The 21,196-nt window shown below is 38.3% G+C and overlaps 1 protein-coding gene across 10 annotated transcripts in view; it reads right to left on the bottom strand.

The window, feature by feature from the left end:
* Positions 1 to 21,196, bottom strand: part of LOC134535487 (E3 ubiquitin-protein ligase UBR5) — a 172,261-nt gene that overhangs the window by 109,573 nt on the left and 41,492 nt on the right. For 8 of the 10 annotated variants that reach the window (XM_063374610.1, XM_063374614.1, XM_063374615.1 and 5 more), the window contains exons 15-23: positions 6,497 to 6,607; positions 5,984 to 6,148; positions 5,785 to 5,902; positions 5,108 to 5,363; positions 4,279 to 4,517; positions 4,053 to 4,180; positions 3,484 to 3,588; positions 2,926 to 3,050; positions 2,164 to 2,330 (exon numbers count right to left, since the gene is read on the bottom strand). In XM_063374610.1, the coding sequence (XP_063230680.1) occupies positions 2,164 to 2,330; positions 2,926 to 3,050; positions 3,484 to 3,588; positions 4,053 to 4,180; positions 4,279 to 4,517; positions 5,108 to 5,363; positions 5,785 to 5,902; positions 5,984 to 6,148; positions 6,497 to 6,607 (1,414 nt within the window). Of the gene's footprint in view, positions 1 to 2,163; positions 2,331 to 2,925; positions 3,051 to 3,483; positions 3,589 to 4,052; positions 4,181 to 4,278; positions 4,518 to 5,107; positions 5,364 to 5,784; positions 5,903 to 5,983; positions 6,176 to 6,496; positions 6,608 to 21,196 lie in introns of all 10 variants that reach the window. The other 2 variants (XM_063374619.1, XM_063374620.1) reach the window with 2 other exon arrangements.

Here is a 21,196-nt window from a genome sequence, read left to right as displayed (position 1 = left end):
GCAGTTAATAAACTTATCTCCACGATTTTTGAAGTAGACAAGATAGGTTGCAGATGTTCTATTAATTAGGGGGACTGTAAATGTTTCGAGCATTAGAGAATCCAAGCCTGTCTAGTTGACCAGGGTTGTGGATTTAATTCCTAGCGGCATCCGCCAATTTTAACTTTGTGGACATTTCCTTACCAGGTTCAGCACTGGAAGCTGAGTTATCAGCTCCATAATGCAGAAAGCAACAGCTACAGCACCGCAGAACGATATCATGCTAACCTTGAGTGTGTCCAGGTTTCAAACCACATCCCTAATAGGGTTACCAACCAGGAAAATGAACGAGAACTCACAAACATCATCTAGGTCAGATTAATTGCCTCTCAGTGTGTTCAGCAGGATCCAATCTGAGTACAGTAGAATCCTGCCGATGCGACCCCCCTTTGATGCGTCCATTCCGTTTATACGAACGTTTTTTGAGAAACCGTGAAAAAATTTAAGCAGAGAAAGTCGAAAATTTGAGTAAAATCGGCTGAAAAACAAGTCTGTTACACTTTGTTGGGTGCTCTGTGTTCACGTTTATTTTGGCGGGAGCTGTACTGTAAGCAGGCAGGCATACAAACGACGGCTAAAAATAGATACCAACCCTCTAGACTGTCCACGCGGCAGACTCTAGCCATGCTCGACGCCTCCACTATCGCACGAAAAGCCGTCTCAGCTGTCATGTTATCTTACCCGCCCGGCGGCTTGGCGTCATACGTGACGTGACGCTTACCTCTCCCATCCCCTGCTAATTAATTCTTCAAGGCTCATCCCTCCCAGAGCCACGAACATTGTAAAAACCACCACCCCCTCCTCCTTTACCAAATAACATTTCAACACATTCCCTCCCTTATTTCAACCTTCTGCGTGAGAAACTGTCAGCATCCTCCTCCCCTCCCACACCGCGTGCGACAAAAGCCAGGTTGTATAGTCCATTCTCGGTAAAATAAATATTTTTATGGGCTTATACATCTGTCATTCGCCGTTAATAAATACTTTATAAGTTTAAGTTATTATGATACTATTTGTTAATTAGTCACACAGCAGTTTCTGCTGAAAAATCACTAACACCTTGAATTTTATTGAATAGAAAAATTTAGCAGGGCCATAAATATATTTATTTTACTGCATAGTTACTTTTCCATCTGCATTCAAACATTTTTTTTTCTACACTGCGAAGGGAAGAGGAAAAGATAATTGCTTGAGCTGTCAAAATAAACATCGCTGACGGCAAGGGCGGGAGCGCATCCTGTCGGTCTGTCGCTGTGATTATCTACTCCAAAAACATGTCACAGCATTTCAGGATAGCATTGTTCTTATATCTTTCGTTTATAGCCAAATGTTTTCTACCTGATCCACACAAGTTCCTTTGCCACGTTTGGAACGAAAATAACAACCAGCCGGCTAGCATAGCCCAACTCGCGTGACGCGAATTCCTTTAGCGAGAGTATTTTACGTGTTTGGATATATTTGCTTGAGAAGTGGTGGTGGGGGGGGGGGGAGGGGGGGTAAAAATTGTCCCGAATGCGACCATTCCGTTTATAAGTCCGTTTTTCCGGGAACCGTGAGGGGTCGCATCAGCGGGATTCTACTGTAATTGCAATCCGTCAATGCTCTATAGCAAAAAAAACCTTTCATAGATCAATGGCTTAGATATCATTAATATCATCAAATTACTAAAAATATCAATGTTAGCTATTATGGAAGTTAGTAAATGATAACTACTTTTTTTCAATATGAAAATATTTTCTATCCAAGTAGCAGCCATAATGGAAGACTAGTTTTTATTGTGATGCTGTCAAGAGTCACCAACATTTTAAACTTATGAAATGTCATCCGTAAATCTGAACAAAAAATATGTTGATATAGTAGGCAGGAAATTTTGTTTTAAACTGGTGGTAAATAATTTTATTATTTCATTCCAAAATTTAATTTTTAATTTTTCAAAATAATATTGTACGTATATTCCTAAACTGTCATTCACTGCTATATTTAAAACAAATGGAAGTTATTGAATGTTTGTACAATGTTTTCTTTTGTAAAATGAAGTTTTTTGGTTTAAAAATAAAAAAAGGTACAAAGATGAATGTTATCGCCAATGCAAGCTTGGCAAGCCCCTACACATTGGGAACTGACCTTCGCCTCTTGCTGGTGTTGGGGGCCATCTCCACGCTGAAGATGACGAATATGCGAGCCACCGACCGAACGAACCGCCGAGCCACCACCTTGGCTTCGTCGGACCGGCCCGGCACGATCTCGTTCTGTATCTCGCGCACCAGAGTCGTCAGGAGCGTGTCCAGCATCTGCAGCAAGGAGCACTCTCGCCTCAGTGCCAGCCAACCAGCACAACAGGGCTAACACAACATGCGCAAATAAACAAGCCTGTCACACTTAAAAAGGAACTATAAAATATATTTTAGTAAATTATGTTTAGTAATTCCCTGCACTTTAAACCAATATTTCTATGTTTATAAACAATGCCACAAAGTAGCCGAAATTTATCTTATTACAGTTCCCCATACTTTAACAATTACGCCAAGACTAATAAAGTACAGCTATAGATTATTACTGTAATATACATTTAGCAAAACACACAAGTGGCAAGTCCTAAAAAAAAACTGCCCAGCCCCACACTTCTTGGTGACAACTAAATTCTCAGTAAAATTCCCACGATAACTTTAGCCCTAAATGACGGAAACTGAGTTCTTATCATTTACTGCAATCAACACTCTTCGAGACGCCATTCTTTGCTTTGGCATGTTTTGTAAGTCAGCACTGGAGCACACTCCCGGTGGATTCCCGTTTTCTAGCGAGCTGATACACGTCATGTTTGCACACCACAACTGTGTACATACAGTGTACAGCCATGGAGCTATAGAACAGGGCGGTGTCACTCACCTCGGGGCTGCACTTGACCAGAAGGCAGTACGTGAACTTGTCCAGCAGCGTGGTGCCGCTCTGCGACTGCAAATACGCTTGGTCCTCGTACACTGGCTGCTGGGTCGAAGGGTTGTCCTTCACGCCTGCAACCACACACACTTCATGAGCGCTAACACCGAGGTCTTTCCTGCATCAAGCCGCTCTTCTGGGTGACTACTACTACGATGATAGCTATGAGTTAGTTCAGGCTCTCATTTGGATCAAAGATTTTGTTTTTCTATTTAAAGTTGAATAAAGGTTTTTGTTGCATGACTTATTAATTTAAATTGTTCAGCAAGCTCTTTATACTTTTTAAATAAACGTACTTTCAATGAATGGGTTTTGCTTTTATGATTAACTTTACATTGCAAAAATTTTTTTTTCTTTGCATAAACGTCGCACCCCTACTTTTCAAACTTGATTTTAGTATTAAATGTGCGAGGATTATGCGATAAAACATGGTACTTCTGTGGCTCTTTACCCCGCCTTTATCGTTCCCGTAAATACTGAATACTGGCGGAGGTTGGGGCCACACACCTGACATGATCATGCCTCGCACGGCACGCCAGTCGTTGAGCAGTCTCTCCAGCGCGCGCCTGCTGAACCGAGGGGGCTCCAGGTCGTGGTCGGGCATGTCCAGTTCTGCAAGCCACACAGCCAACCATCAACCCATTCACTCACCACAATCAAACACATCTGCTACCAGATTCTGCATACAGCACTTGCTGAAAATATTTACTGACCAGTGTATTAAAATTTCTTGCAGTATATAAGATGACATGGCATATTAGACCTGATCAAACTTTTTATTATTGAAAATTAGAGAGTAAATTTGCATATTCATGAAAGACGTGAGAGAGTTGGTGACAAATACAGGCATTGGTTTGATCGCTTCTGTAGGGATTAAAAATGCAGTCCTTGTCTACCACACATCCAAGTGTTTGGATTACCCAATTTTCCTTCCTCACATATTTTACTTAAAATATATTTCCTAAAACACAGAATCTTTCAAATCGACCCGACGGTATCGGAGGATTTGATCGGCCCGTCAATAGTAAATACAGTGATGACAGTCAATGTGGTGGAAAGGAAGGATATAGGGTTACCTATGTCTGAAGAAGGTGTCTTCCGACTGGACGCAGAAGCGCTCCTCGGTCGAGACGCCCGATACTGCCGCTGCTCCGCCGACTGTCGGCCCACCGTCTGGACCAGGAACAGCAGGATGCTCTCTCCCCTGCAAGCAAACCAGCCGTGTATTTCTTTTCACACACACAAAACTCAACATTTAATTAATTTACATTAAAAAAATTCCAGCAGATAGTAGAGTAGTACCTGCTGTTTGGCTGGGACACGAGGTCCGTCTCGGCCACCATGCGGCACAGCAGCTCGATCCGTGCGGTCTGCTGGCCCGTGATGAGGGCCTTGCACTTGCACTTCTCCCAGCAGTCGCAGTAGGCGGTGGGCGAGGTCTTCTTCAGCTTGCAGTCGTGGCCCTTGTGGCACACCCGCGCACACTCCGTGCAGCAGCACAGCGAGCCCGTCAGCCCACACGTGCGGCACTCGAATATGTCCTGCCGGCGCCACACGCCACAGCCCGGTCAGTGCACACCGACCACACTTACACGTCACACAACACAAACAGAACCTACAACTAGTTAATCCTTTTATCTTTTTGGCCTTAAAAAACTTTGGTGGACATGGTAATGAAAGCAAGTGCTTTAGAGATGAGATGCTAGTAGTGTGCAGGATGACCACGACCACAACTGCCTACAGACGGGTGAAACCAGAAGGGTGTGCCCAGGCAGCTGGGGAAAGGAATTGGGTGATTGGGCCGGGGGGGGGGGGGGGGGGGGGGGAGGGGCAGCTCAATATTATAACCTAGCCGCATCAAGAACAAGCTAATTTGGTTTCTATACATCATTCCCCACCAATTTTGGGCGATCCACGCATACCTCTTTCTAACTTCTCTTTCAAGTCTCTTGAGACACAATCACAAATAAGACTACAAATAAGACTTGAAAACTTGAGCAAAGTCAAGAGAAATTTTTGTTTCGCTTACAATGCTATGGTAGCACAATATAGTCAATAGATACTTAAATACATCCAGATTTTGTATAAGTTTGTACATTTGTTCAGAAACCCATTAATAAACAGCAGGGACCTGGTTGATGTGCTCGGCACCCGTCCAGGTGAAGCTGCAGGTGTCGTTGCAGCAGATGACGTGCAGGGGGGAGTCGTCGGGGGCAGAGCCCGCGGGGTACACCATGCCGGCCACCAGGGCCCGGTGCTGGGCCTCCCCGCCGGCGTCCGGCACCTCTCGCTGGGTCACGCGCTGCACCGAGTCCAGGACCACCTGGGCCGCCGGGTAGGCACGGCACTGCACGGCCAGCATGAAGGGCGTCTGCCCCTGCGCGTCCCTGCAACCACCGCACACGCTCTAGAGCACTTCCACTGTCACACCAGTGGCAACCAGCGATCCTTCAATCAGTCACATTCCCGTGACACTTGATGGTAAGTCATATTTGCGTTATACTTGATGTTTTCATGAAAAAGTTGAAATTACCTAGAAACTGAAAAAAAAAAAAAAAAAATTAATAAGATTTTGTTGTATTTTAAGCTTCATTAGTTCTTGGTTTCTCAAAACTACTGTTGTTGCCATGGTAGAAATTCACAGTATATACGTATGTTTATTTTTTGAAAGAAAGACATGTTTTACAAATTTGTCAAACTTAAAAAAATTATGGTTTTCCTCTTAAGCTTTCATTTTCAAATATTTTCTAAAGCAATACTATGTCATAATCATGCCAAATGTAAGAAGGTTGAGGGACCGGAACCTACTTGGCGCTGAGCAGGTCTTTGAGGTGGGGCTGCAGGGCCGGGCAGTCGCACATCAGCCGCAGGGCCTGCAGGGCGTTGTTCTTGCGCTCCACGGGGTCCACGATGTAGGTGGTGCTTCCTGCAAGCACCAGCACCGGGCAGCTCAGCCCCCCGCCCTCCGCGCCAGGTGCGCCGACATGCACGCCCGCGCCGTACGTACTGCTTGTCGCTGGCTTCGTGTTGGGCGTGCTGGAGGCCCCCAGGCCCATGAGGCTGTCCTCGTCGCCCGACGCGGGGTCGTACGTCTCCGGCGGCCAGCTGATGGTCGGGATGGGCTCTTCCGCCGCCGCCTGGTGGCTGCCGTTGTCGCTCGCTATTTCTCGTTCTGGCAGGAAAGGAATAAAAGTCCTCGCTGATACACACAACAAATCAAGTTAAACATGCTATATATTATTTCTATAACATTACAATACACATTGACACATCATTTTTGTAGCTTGCAATAACAGAACTTATAATAATATTGACAGCAATTGTAAAATTGCCAACTAAATTATGTATTTGCTTTAAGGTTCCCCGATGTGAAATAATAATAAAAATAATACAGGCAGCAAATCTAATGAACTAAAAGTTATTTCATTAGCTGAGAATGTCAAAAGTACTTGTGTTAGCTACGACACGAAGCGGAGAGCGAGGGCGTGGGACCTGCCCCTCTGGACGTCCTGGGACTCACCAAGGGACTGAGCAGCTGCCGTCGCCCGTCCCATCATCTCGCGCAGGCAACCCGAGCGAGAGCGCAGGGCGCTGGCGATGACGTCTACAGACTTCACGCCACAGCCACCCTCTGCACACATGCAAACAAATGTGCCGTGCGACAGAGGCCCCTAGCCCGTCGGAGCTCTGGGCTACGGACGCTTCCTTCGCGACGGGACCAACTGGACCACCAACAATTTAGATGTGATGAAGACCCAATTCTGAATTCATGAAGACAGCAACCATCAGAGAGATAACGAGCTGACTGTAGAACATTTTAGTTCCCACGTACACACATTCACATGAGCGTAACTTTAAGACATTATGCAGAACTTTCAACTTGTTTTCTGTGTTTAGTGTTTAATTTCATGATAACTGCAAAGCTTCCAAAATTACAGTTGAAAACTGAAACCACCCAAAGGGGAACAATTCTGGATTCTATATGTAACAAACCTTAATTACTTATGTTATTGCAAGCTACAAATATCAATGTAAGAATAATCACTTATCTAATGTCACGAATTAAACAAATTCAGATTTGAATCCTCACCCATCAAATATTGCATAATGCCCTCTGTTCAGTAATTACTTAACAACAAACTTCAATAAATACAATACATTGCAACCCTTATTTCAGACATTGTTTTTGTCATTCAGAGGGATCTGCTGATTATATAGTTTAAGGTTATAGTGAGCTAGTATGGTGAGTGTATTTTACCATAAGTAATATTCTGGTAAATTTTTTTGTTAAAATGTTTGATATAGAAATCTTTTTACAACTATATTTTTACTGGTTTCACATTGTATACTAGGTTAAAAATTTTGGTAAATGTGTATGTATTCTTATGATGGGAAAGTTAAATTTGTGCATTTCCCACAGCGTTTATCATTTTAAGAGAGAGAGAAAGAGAGAGAGAAAGAGAGAGAGAAAGAAAGAGAGAGAGAGAAAGAGAGAGAGAAAGAGAGAGAGAAATAGAGAAAGAGAGAGAGAAAGAGAGAAAGAGAGAAAGAGAGAGAAAGAGAGAAAGAGAGAAAGAGAGAAAGAGAGAGAGAGAGAGGAATGCATGGACTACTAGAAGTTTTGTGGTAGTGAAATATGTTGTGATTGGTTGTTTTGTGAGAGGTGTGTTGTAATTGGTCGGTAAAGTTCCACACGTGCCGCCTCCCTGCGTGGTGATAGACTGCTGTATAATCTCACTAGTTATCTCCTCGATGTTAACAGAATAAGTTACATTCGGTATTGGCTCACGTAAAAAAGTAATATGTGCAAAGTAACAAACTTTGCAGGTGTGGTCCAGGCTGCGCCCGTAATCAACCTTAATTTTCAGGAACTTTGAATTAGAATTTCAACAACCACAATCGTTGGCATTAAGCCCACAATGGGGTTTCAGTAATTTCTAGCCGCCATGCCAAGGACAACTATGTCCTTGGCTTGTAACATTGACGCCAAGCAACTTCGGGACTTATTTACAAAATGCAACATGTATGTTGTATGCTAGTATTCAGAATGTTATAGATATTGAAATTAATAAACATTTACGCTTTTTGAGCAAGGAAATTTTGTCTATGTTGCTGTGGACACATTGGGTATTGTGCAAACATCATGATTTGTTTTTGTGCAAGATAAAAAAAACTAAGTAACGGTTCTACTAAAACATTTTCTTCAAAAAGGCGGCCTAACCAAATTCATCCTTAACATAGAAAATAAAATATCTACAATGAACTTTCACGAACACTTTCTGAACTGAATGAATTAAGTGTTTTTTTGTAAACGACACAACTTAGGGTCTTTTAGGCAGGCCGACCACAGTAACATTATATAAACATTAACAAGTGTATCAACCCAGGTTACTACCCTTCCCACTTATCAAATGGTGCCTCCTGAAGTTCAGTGCATTGGCTAGGTTTTCTGATATCATATAAATAACAGCTTTTGATTCCTTTAAAGAACAATTCCTATGTTTGCCATGTTGTTATTCATAATTTAAATTGTTTCATGCTTTTTAAGGTGTTTTGATTATCTGTTTGCTTTACAATGAATAAGCCCCTAAAGGTTATTTTTACCAGTTTCTTTATTTATGTAGTTACTTTATGTACTTTAAAATATTTTTTAAATATTGATTGTTTTTGCTTTGTTCGTGAGCATGTTAATGCAAGTTACTTCGTACTGTAGCACCCTGCTTACACTTTACGTACATTTTTTTTTTACAATCATTGTAATACCACATACGTATGTAGATTTTTCAAATAGGATTGTATGCAAAAACAAAATGTAAGTGTTCCAAAACACCAGTGCTACAGGTTAGTACTGGCTAACGTAGTGTATATGATATACTGAATTAGCATACGTTCACTATTACGTGTCTGTTGGTACCCTTGTCTTAAAACAAAACAACAAATCCTTATGTTACTTGCAATTCTAGTGTGTTTGCAGAGAGATGTACGTAAGTAGTCCTACAATATTTTAGTTTGCCAATTATTCCATTGTAGAGGTTACTACAACTTGCTCTGGACACTACTATCTACGACTCCGTACATCCTGGTGGGAATAATGCCCTACAGTAGATCACTACTGTATGTATATAACATGTGTAATTATATGCACATCTATGTGTACACAGTCTTTTGTATGTATGTTTATAATTTATATTAACACTAGTGCAGTTACTCTATGTGTAAGAATAAACAATTAATATGAATGTTATTCCTATCCATAGTACTATTGTCACTGTAATGACCACAAGAATATTAAATATGTAAATTTTTGTTGTTCTGAATTTATACATAACTTCCTAAGGAATAGGAAAAACATCTAACACAATAAATATACACAATACACAGCATTATATTAAAAAAATGCACATTAATAATCATATTATATAAACATAGGTACAATTTACCAAAGTAATCTCTGATCCTATTGCAAGAAACGAATGTAAAACCCCTAAAAAGTATCACAAGGTAGCTTGGGTGGGCACTAATTCCATCAGTATAACTTATGTAAAAGGGCACTAAAACGTTAAGTAATTTTTAGATAGTGATTTTTATAGTTAGTAATGACGAAATGGAATTTGGAGTACCTTGTGAAAAAGGCTACTTAAAAACAAACCTGTTCTTACAAAATGTCTGGCAGAGATAAACGTTGACCAACTTGGTGTGTGTGTGTGAGTGGCAACATGTTAAAAAATACATAAAATTATTAAACCAATGCTGAAGCCACAGAAGAATTTTCTGGAGAAAGGATACCTAAAGTCTCAATGATTATTCCAGGTTGTATCCGAATACATAGGGATGCGTCCTTAGCACACACATCCCTACATCCCTTAGCAAATGCAGCCACAATGTAGAGGACGCATTTCTAATGGATGGATAGTACCCGAATACTTTTACTGCTAGCACCACCTGTTGACTGTCAGTCGTATTAATGTTTACGCAGCCATTTTGTGTAGGGATATCTACGAATATTCAGCAAAACGTAAATAATAAATACCTACCAATTAAAAAATAATGTAACGTGTATGTTATACATGTTAGCGATCCAATTAAAATACATTTTATAAATTGTAAACTTTAAAAATACTTATGAGTTTTGAATTATACTATAAGTTTAAATTCGTATTTTTATGATATTTATTAACGTCTTCATTTGTCTCTGTTTAAGTTATCACTTTCGCTTATAATGTTTTAAACAAATCTTATGCTGAAAATCTGAAGTAATATTATACACAAACAAAATAAAACCCGATTCCGAAGCTAATGGATGTAGGGACGCGTTAGTGGATGCGAGTGTCGCATCCCTAGAAATCTCGAATTAGTGGATGCGTGAAGGGATGCATCGGCATCCCTTGTGAGAATTCGGATTCAACACAAAGATGGCCGCGTCCACTACGATGCACTTTTAGTGGATCCCTTAGCTAAGGGATCCATTAGGCCAGTATTCGGATACAGCCCCAGTTTTGTTTTCAATTCAGGCATTTTTGAATAACTACACTGAAACTCATGCTAATGAAGTTGGGCCCGGTGTCACATTTTGTAGGGTACTGATTTTTTGACTGAAGGCATTCTTTCCTTAATATCAAAGGCAAAAGCCACAATTTACAGCAATGTTGTTAGAACCATGATTCAAAACTATGGTTGTGTCTACCAATGACAAACTCGCTGTCAACATTTTGCTGCAAAAAATTGACAGATGACTAAAAAAAAAACACTGAATCAGGTAAAGTTTTAGTCTATTAAAATCATAATTTTTAAAAAGGCTGGTAAAACACTGAAACACACAGGGTGTAATTTCTTACTTTGGGCAGCTTTTGGTAAATTTAATATTCTTTGGATGTAAAATTTATTTAGTGGTATTCTACAGTCCATAGCAGTATATAGGCCTATATTATGTATTTTCCACTATGAATAGGTTAACTTACCTGGTTTGATACGTCTAGTTAGCATCTCAGATGTTCGTTAATGGTTTCGGGTAATTTGTCTGTGTTGCAGGCACTCAAAAACATGAATTAGGCTAATGACTTTTTTTTTTTGGCATAGTTCAATTATGTAGGTACAAAATATCTCACAGGAGCTCATCAGAACACGTAGGTGATGACATATTTAAATATGCCACTACTAGAGAGAACTGGAAACTCACTGAATTGGTGTAGACAAAATGAGATTGTATTGCCATATTCATACAAGTTAGCTGTGGCATATCAGGGAATACCAGCAATTGAAAGTGCCTGTGAAAGGGTTTTCCCATCTGCTGGAAATACAGTAGACTGAAGAATATCCATATGCAGGTTATACGGTTTGCGAATTAACCATGCCATAATCCACAATTATAAACCATAAAAACAAAACAAAAAAAATTGACTGTTTATTTCTGTGCGCACAATGGCAACGGCACTTGTTAAGCATTACATACGAACTACGAAGCAATGAAATTGTAATGCAACAAATTAATGTGATGAATAAACAAACAATATTTTGATTTCCTCAATAGCTATTCGCTTCCTTCATCGCAAAATTATTTCCGACGACGCCCAAGCAAACATTTATATTCCACCATCCTGCGTGTCATCAGCAGCTATGGAGAGGAAAGCCAGAAGCTTTCAGGGCTAGTTTACCTTGCAATACTAGGATGCACTAGTGGCAAATGCGCTAGTTGCAAATCATGGCACACAAACATTTAGTAAAGTGTCAGGAATTATAACAGGTTAATAATTTTTCGAATAACAGAAAAAGTTTTGTTTATGGTTTTTAAATTCTTATTAGAACTGAAAATATCTCCTATCAATAACATTACTATTTTGTAACTCAGAAATATTGGAAGTGACTACACAAAAAAAACTTTATTATGTAAACCACGAAAAAAAATATTTTGATTAATATCACCTCTTATGGAAAAAGGTATGTTACTAGCCTCGTTTTAATTAGCACTCTGGTCATTGTTCAATACGAAGACAATAGTTAAAAGTACTTCGTTTGAGTCACATATGCTTTAGTTAAATGTAGAGGTGGGACGATACCACACTTTCGATACTCGATTCTGTATTGTTTTTTCAGTTCGATACTTTCGATACTCCAGAGAAAATATTTTCCCATTAAGTAACAATTATTACAAATAACATAAATTAGTTTTTAACTATATAAAATCCCTCTTTATTACAAAAATACAAACTGCAAACAACTTTAAATACTTGAGTATAAAAATCAATATAAAAGATAGAAGCGAAATACAAACTATCTTCAAAAGAGTTAGCCCTTTATTTTCCAGTACACTTTTTTTTACCGTTAACAAATGTAAATAAAAAGAAAAACAGAAATTTTTGCTTGTTTGTTTCAATTTACAAACAACTTTATGCAACAGAACAATTTTCAATAAAATTTTAACGTGAGAAACTTAAAATACAAAACAATCCGATCGTAAGAAAACAATAATGGGTATATTCAGTTCAAAGATAAATGAATGCACAAAATATGATATCCGTTACTTGGTAAAGAGGGTGCACCATTTTTATAATCATTGCTAGTTAGCGCCACTATTCTCGCTTGGTGCTGACCATAGATGCTACTAGCGAAGTGCACAGTCTTCTTAATAATAGGTATCTATATCTATGGTGCGATAAAGTTATTTTCTTACGTTTGCAAAGGTAAACATAAACAATTACCGTTTTTCAAAATTTAAAGCATTAAAACGTAGTTTATCAGGAGGAATATATATAATAAAAAAAAAGAGAATTTTATGAATTTTTCGCTTCGTAAAAACGTATGAAACTGTAAATTAATGATTTTATAAGTGTATGTTCCGGGAACGTAAACCATTGTAAATATAGTACTTTCGGCAGGACCAAAATTAAACGGCGTATGACACGGGAAAATGTATGAAACGGGAACGTATCATGGAGGTTCTACTGTAGTTGTATTTTGTAGAATGGTGACTCAAAACTTAATTCAATACAAATGAACAAGCATTCCGGTATCGAAAAAAAGTATGGAACTTACAGTTTCGATACTAGATACTTTGCGATACAGTCAAGTATCGAAGGTATCGAGGTAACTAAGTTTCGAAAATCCCATCACTAGTTAAATGACTAATTAATTTTAATTTTTTGATGCGAGGTTATTTCCTCTGCTTATAATTACCGTGTTTTATCGCATAATCGTCGCAACCATATTTTAAGCTGTCAAAATTGGGATAAAAAAACTTCTCGCGTAAACGTCACATGATGTTTTTGGTCCCGCTAGTAGATGCCGAGCACTTTGTGTAGGTATCTTTTCAGTATAAAACGATGTATTTTAAAGTAGAAATCTAATATTTATTCGGTCATTACCACTTACTTAATAAATTAACGAAAAAATACGAAGTTGTTCGACGTGTAAATTTTCTTATAAAGACGTTTTTAAACGTTATTTCCTTTATCTGATCGTCTGCGTCGCCGCGGTGTAGGTATAATCTAAAATTTAATTTCGGTCATTACCACTTATTTATTTAATTAACTGAAATACAAAGTTGTCTGACGTATAAATTTTCTTTAAACTACGTTTTTTTACGGTATTTCCTTTATCCGATTGTCTGCATTACCGCAGCGTACCGCTTATAAAAATGTAGCCAGCGCATCATTCATGTTTGGTTATGTTGCTTCCTGTATAGAGCGCGCGCACGTAGTCGAATATAGATATCTTGCCGATTGGATGCAACGTGCACTCTCTGTCAGGTGCTGAGTTAACTACATTTGATAGCCCACATTTTTTCGTGGCAAGTGTGTACTACGACACGTTAGTTCACGTCAGATTCAAGTGGCTTGCGTTCGCGTTAGAGTTTTGGATTTTCTATTTAAAGTTGAAGAAAGGTTTTTGTTTGAGGAATTATTAATATAGATTGTTTGGCGTGCTCTTGTACACTCCACCTTTCTTTAAATAAACGTACTTTCCATGAACGGGTTTTGTTTTTATGAATAACTTTACCCAACAAAAAAATTTTTTTCCGCATAATCGTGACACCCCTACTTTTCAAACTTTATTTTAAAATAAAATGTGCGACGATTACGAGAAAACACGGTAAACGTCATTTCCATGAGTGTTTGATATGCTTTTCACGTTGAGTCACACCGCTAGTTTTCACACTTAATTTCAGCATAAAAAGTGTGATGATTATGTGATAAACAGTATTTTATATATTTTCCCTTTTCCCTCTTGCAGAGCGACAACCCGACGGCGGACATCCACGGAACTTACCGGCCAGGTAGCCGCCCGACAGGCGGCAGACACATCTTAACAGTGCAGTTGATGTTTTACATGCACTGCTGAGCTATTTAAACTAAACAATTTATACTTACTGTAACATACCGTTTTTTATCGCATAACTGTCTTATTATTATTTTAAGGAATCCAAATTTGGAGGGAAAAAAATTCTCACACAGGTAGCATGATGTTTTGGTCTCGCTCATAGATTACGAACGCTTTGTGAGGGTAGTTTTCCTGTATAAAACCATGTATTTTAAAGTATAATTCTACTATTCATTCAGATATTACAGCTTATTTATTTAAATATCAAAAATACAAAGTTGTCTGATGTGTAAATTTTCTTTTAAAGACATTTTCAAATGCTATAACTAGTGATGGTTCGAATCCCATTTTTCTCGAATCCGAATCTCGAATCCGAATCCCAAACAGTACCTCGAATCCACCCCTCGAATCCGAATCCAGTTTTCAAGGGTTAATTATAAAATAATTTATAAGTTAAGAGAAAAAATTAAACATTATGCAGAATTATTTACCCTTTAAATTTTTATTTAAAAAAACAAGGATTTTGACACGGTCTGGATCAAGACGATTCCGTTTTTGGTCACATATGTTTCCTGCAGTGCTGAACAAACGTTAAGAGAACACTGTCGCAGGTGGTGAACACAAATATTTTTTGGACAGTTTATGTAGCCTGGGTGAACACGCAGACTGAGTTTTCCAGTATTCGAGAATGTTTATTTATGGGTTAACTGTAGGATCACGTAAGAATCTGGTCACTTCATCAATTGCTGTAGAATCCGACTTGGTGGATTTAAGGCATTCAGGCATTATATGTGAGTACAGTGATTCATGTATCCACGGAAATCGGAAAACGAAATTCAACATCCGACGAAACAATATTTTGTAGTTACTAACTTGACATTTGTTTAAAGTCCCAAATGAAGGTAAACGCTTTCCTGAAATATTTAATGGAAACTGAAAGGCGCCATCTTGGCTTCAATGGTTTTAGGCCATAAGAAATATTGTCGTGCATCTTTTAAAATTAAGCCATAGTGATTAATATGCCCGAAGTTAAAAGTGACGGGGTGTTTTCTCTAGTTTACCCATTAAAATTTGTTATATTAATAATAGTTATTTTTTATGTTGCTCAAAATGATTGGCTAACAAATTCATTGGTTGGCCATCATGGAATTCTCAGATAATACATATTTTAACATTGGTAGTCTACACAAACCAAACTTGGTCCTAAAAAAATTCATAAATAGAATGTGTATTAGAATATTTAAAATTGAATTGTAATTAAAATATTAATTGTATAATGTATTAATTTTTGTCATTCATTATTTCATTGTTATTACTACATGTGCGACCATAACTTGTGATGAAAGTCGGCATTATTGTTTTATTACTAAGTAACAGATTTCTCGGTAAAGTTATTTTTAAAAAAAACAAGATTCATATTTAGTCTAGATCCTAAATGTGCTTTATTTTCTTTTTTAGCATATTCTGAGAATACATATATGATTTATGCCTTATTAAATGCCAATGTAGCGACAATGCATCCATGTTCATGAATATAAAGTAAGTTTCCCAAATCAGTACATGCTTCATCATTTTTTTTATATAATAACGAATTAAAAGTACAATACAGTAGAACCTCGTTAATCCGTGATGCGCTAATTCGGTAATCGAATAATCCGGGACGATTTAAAATAAGTAAAACTTGTCAGCGCTTAAAATTAACGTCACGCGGGCCGGCATAGAGAATGCACATGTAGTCGAATATCAATAACTCATCGATTGCAAGCAATGCGCATGCTCTGCCTAGTGCTGAGTTAACTCCATTTGATAGCCCGTACTCTTTCATTGTGTGTACTACGATGATAGTAATGCATTAGCATGGTTGCTACAGAAATAGAATCTTAGAATTCCCTGACTTTTCCCTGTTTTCCAGAAATTTAAGAGAAAAATTCCCTGACTTTCTTATGAAATACATACCATAAATATTAACGTGCATATGATTAAATGTAATATAAAAATTTCAACATGAGGTAAAATAAGTTTTTTTTTATTGTGTTATTTTGATGGCAGAATTGCGAATGTGTTTTGTTTCCTTTGACATGGCTGGTGAGAGCTCTTCGGCCCATATTGCTGAGTTGAATACTTTTGTAGCACAAAGTACAGTACGCAGAATTTATGTTTTTAGCGGAGGGTTTGATATGCTGAAACTGTGACTCCTTGAGCCAATTCTCCTTAAAAGTAGTTTTATTCGACATCTCTAAGCTAAAAAAAAACGTACATATTAATATTTTCAGGTTAGGCTAAAAAATTACTGTTTATGAATTCTTAAAAAAATATTACTACACAAATACAAAAACTATTACAAATTCACACCTAGCAATATAACGGGCCTACTTAGAGAATTACAATAGCAGCATTACAACATGCAATACTCTTACATTCTTACAATGTTAACTAACGATTCTGGGGAAAAACATGTTCAGTTATGCATATTTTTTTATACACAATGTAAGTGTCACGCAACAGAACTCACGGATTATAACGGTTGAAAAAAAAAGTAATTAAAAAAATAGTTAGAAAAAATGAAAAAACATAACAGCGCACAAAATCCACGTGTTTTCGTATCAGCTTGGTAGTTTTTAAAATGAGAATTGGTATTGCTTCTTTATCAAAATGCACTTTATTTTCTTATGATCGCATCAAAAACTAACTTCACCTGAAACAACGCCTTTAAATTCACGTAATAAGCTTTTTACTCATCTTATTCCACGTGAAAATAGCCTTCAAAAGATAAACGACGCCATCCCCGTTCTGTAGTTCACTGCATGGAACGGAACAAAACACAAAGTCTCAAGGGCAAATATAAAGGATCAAAACACGAACAAATGAAGGCCGGGTTCGCTAGTGAACAAACGAGTGCCTGGATTGGCCAGAAGTTATGGTGGGTGGTTGTAACAGCCTATTGCAACGGAAAGTCGTAGACCAAGTAAAAAAAAACGTTGCAAATTCCGTGTGCCTTAAGCAGCAGCCTTTTAGCGGAGTCGTTTGGTAGCGGTACAAGCGCATCAAAACAAAGCTTTGTTTGAATTATAAGGCCGGCCGCACACCGGATACGGCGCGGCACGGCACGGCGCGGCGTTTTGCCGTAAGGCGCCGCATGCGATGTGGTTTGTATTGCTATCAATGGAGGTGCCGCACACTGCATCGTGCACGGCATGGCGCGGCGAGGCGGCGCCGCAAGGCGCCTTGTACTGCCTTGTCAAGTTTCGTCTTTCGGGCAAGAGGCTTGATGCAAAGCGTTCTGCGCATGCGCGAGAATCGTAGTTGAGAGGCAGTGGTAGTGGCGTGTAGCAGTTGTTTGTCTGTCAAACGAAAATGGCAAGCCAGGAGGATGATGTTGATGCAGTTACTAGTGTTGATGTTGACAGGTTGTTGTTTTATGTACAAAACAACCCACCAATTTACAATACATCGTTAAAGGAACACCATAATGTGGACGTCATCTCACAAATTTGGAACGACATTGGCAAAGAGCTGAGTGTACCAGGTAAATGTTGTTATACGCCTGTCTTTAGTACTATCTGTTGTGCGAGTATTTTAATAGTAAGATAGTTCAACAACGAAATAAGCTAAGAATTTTCCCTGTAAGTTTTAAGCTAGGCCTAATATTAGCACTTGTTATTGTTGCATAGGCCAAAAATGGCTACAAGAAACTTCTGTCTGTCTGTCTGTCTGTCTCTTTGTCCTACGATAACGGCTAAACGCGTTGACCGATTTTTATATTTTGTTGCATGTATGTTCCTTATACCTAAGCGGATCGATGTAGATATAAGACTTTTACTTTCTCTCGTCCGTTTTAAGATAGCGGCCAGTTTTATGACGTCACTACAAGAAAACATCACCTTAAAATCACTGAAACAATTAAAAATAACCCACTTCCCGATATCGTAGAAACTTGAAATTTGAAATGTGGGTTCTCCTCTATATTTGGACTGGAAAAAAAAAAATCACAAAATTGAACATTTTTATAGTGCGGGCTGTTATGTGGGGCTGAAAATACCCTTGCATCCTTAAGATTACATGTTAATTTTGATACTACTGTGAGTTTTAGGTTCCTCAATAAATAAAGCGGCAAAATTTTACCAAACTGAGCGCTCACACTTGTAAACCCTAACACTTATTTACGACATAAAACAATATCTTTTTTAGTGACCCTAGTTTTCAAAAAACCAATATGGCGGCAAAAAAAACAATATTTGTTGTTTGTTGACCGATTTTGATGAAACTATGTTTCACGCTGTATTTTTGGTCGCTAAAACGAATATGATGTAATTTCTTTTGAAATTTCAAAATTCAATCTGCCAAAATCCAAAATAACGGCCGAAAATCGATTGTGGCTACCGAAATTCAAAATTTAAGTATGTTTATTGACCGATATTGATGAAACTTACTGCATATTGTAAGACATTAAGAATAAAATAACAGCAACATTAATTCATTCAGAAATAGTCATACTTTATTTAACACATCTTCTATACATAATACAGTCAATAACAAATCATGTTGTTTATACAAAAGCCATTTGGTCTTGCCATGGTACTGAACCTTCAGTGTTGAAGTATTCTTTAAAGTTCTCTCTGATGTTGTAAGCAGCTTTAGCTGCTCTTGCCCTCGAAGTCTCTTGTTTATTGTCACACTCAACTTCAATGTTCATCATTTCATCATACACCTGACTCATAGTACCCTCTTTTACTCTAATTACATTGTGGAGAACGCAACACGCTAACACAATGATTTTTGTCTTATCTGGATGAGTTAACATAGCCAATTCGAAAACACGAAATTTCTTCGCCATCATACCGAAAGCACATTCAACAATTCTACGTGCTCTAGATTGTCTATAGTTGTATATCCTTCGTTCTCGTGTCAAAGAATTCTTGTTGAAGGGGGTCATCATGTGTCTGCTGAGGGCATAGGCTTCATCCGCAACAAAGACATAGGGAAAATCAGTTGTCTTTGTCTTAAATAAAGTTTTGGGCTTTGGTAAGTTCAGTTTTTTATCGTTAAACAAACGACCAAATGTTGAAGAATTAAATACACCTCCATCACTGTGTTTTCCAGCTTCTCCAACATCGACTGCTACAAATTTACCTTCCGCGTCAACAATAGCTTGTAGAATAATAGTGTGGTATGATTTGTAATTAAAGAATAATGAGCCACTATTCCATGGGGCTTCAATGCGTACGTGCTTGCCATCAATAGCACCGCAACAATTTGGAAAATTCCATAGCTCTTCAAACCTCACTGATATTTCCTTCCACTTCTCTGGTGATGGATCAGTCATTAGGAACATTGGAGACATTACGGACCAAATGGCAGTACATGTTTCTGCTACAATCTTTCCTGCAGTAGTAGCGCCAACTCGATGGTTGAAATGCATATACTGGAACCGATCACCGGTTGCAAGAAATCTGTAAAAAAGGACAAGATAATAGAGTTGCTTACAATTTTTCCCACAATTAAATATTACAAATAATATTGTTAAGATGTGGAATTGATTTGTTTCAGTATGGAAAATAAGTTTACCACTTTTATTTTATTTAGTGCTCTTTCGTAACTTCTGGTTTCTTTTTAGGTAACACATGCAAGAAAAAGTGGACCAATCTACGTGGCTCATACGTTAGATACGTAAAGGAGTTGAAAAAGACACCCAGTGGTTCCAAACAACAAAAGAAAAAGTGGCACTTATTTGATGCTATGAGCTTCCTCCAACCTTGGATTGGTACTACGCGGAAAATGACAGGTAGTTTAGATGACTTTTTGCAAAATAACACCGATGTGACCCAAGACATATTAAACGAATCACAAGAACAGGGAGAGGTTGAAGACGATCCTCAACCACTTATTGAAAAGCAAAACAACTTTAACCCCTCAAAAAAACAAAGAAGAACTACAGCAGATATAGTGGCTGCACCAATGGTGGAATACCTAAAAACTGTCACAGAAAAACGTAAAGCTGGAGAGGAAAAATCTGATAGTGCAATGTTAACATTTTTTAAAAGTTTAGTGTCCGAAGCCGAAACGCTTTCTCCAAAAAGACAACGCCTCTTCAAATCATCGGTCATGGCAAAATTGCATAGCCTGTTGGAGGATCAAGATAGTGAGCAGAGTCGCTACACTCCATCCCCTGCTTCAGTGGCTTCGTCCTCAAGCTCAACGTTGAACCATCAGTTCTTTCCTCTGATTAACCAGTTGCATGGCGTAAACTATAATGATGGTACAACTCACGGTGAACAATATCATCAATTTCCATGATTGACCACAAATATTTTGTATTGTTTTCTCAATAAAAATAGCATTTGTAACGTTTGAAACCTGGCATTTTACTACCCGAGGTTGTCACAGGTTATTTTATACATTTTAAGTAATTATTTGTTTTTTAGGGGATACTACATGAACGAATTATAGTTAACAAATTGAATAATGTGCAGTTAATAAAAATAATCTTACCTTAATGTGATCAGTAGTCGTTCTTCTGGAGTTATGCTCAGCCTATAGTTGGTGTTTTGTTTTTGGATGGATGGAGAAATTAATCCAAGAATGAAATCAAACGTTGCCGGTTTCATACGACAATAATTATAAAACTTTTCCGGATCTGCTCTTAGCTCAGCAATAAACAGTTTTATGTTACGTCTTTCATTGATAGGATGCACCCAGATTTGTCTCTTGGGGGAATCATCTATTGACTTTAGGAAGTACCACAACGCTATTACAGTCGCCTCTTCTTCTTCTGCGTTCATTTTCACGTGTCACAGACTGAAAACTGATTTCACGAAATATGTATCAATCTATCAAACACACAAGTTCACTTGTCTGAATTCTTCAATCCACTGAGCGTCTGCTCAAATTGCTTTCCCGCGCCGTGCCG

The sequence above is a fragment of the Bacillus rossius genome, chromosome 8, assembly GCF_032445375.1.
Source record: "Bacillus rossius redtenbacheri isolate Brsri chromosome 8, Brsri_v3, whole genome shotgun sequence".
NCBI lineage: Eukaryota > Metazoa > Arthropoda > Insecta > Phasmatodea > Bacillidae > Bacillus > Bacillus rossius.
Note: the sequence above shows the minus strand (reverse complement) of the source record. Positions and strands in the feature narration are given on the sequence as shown.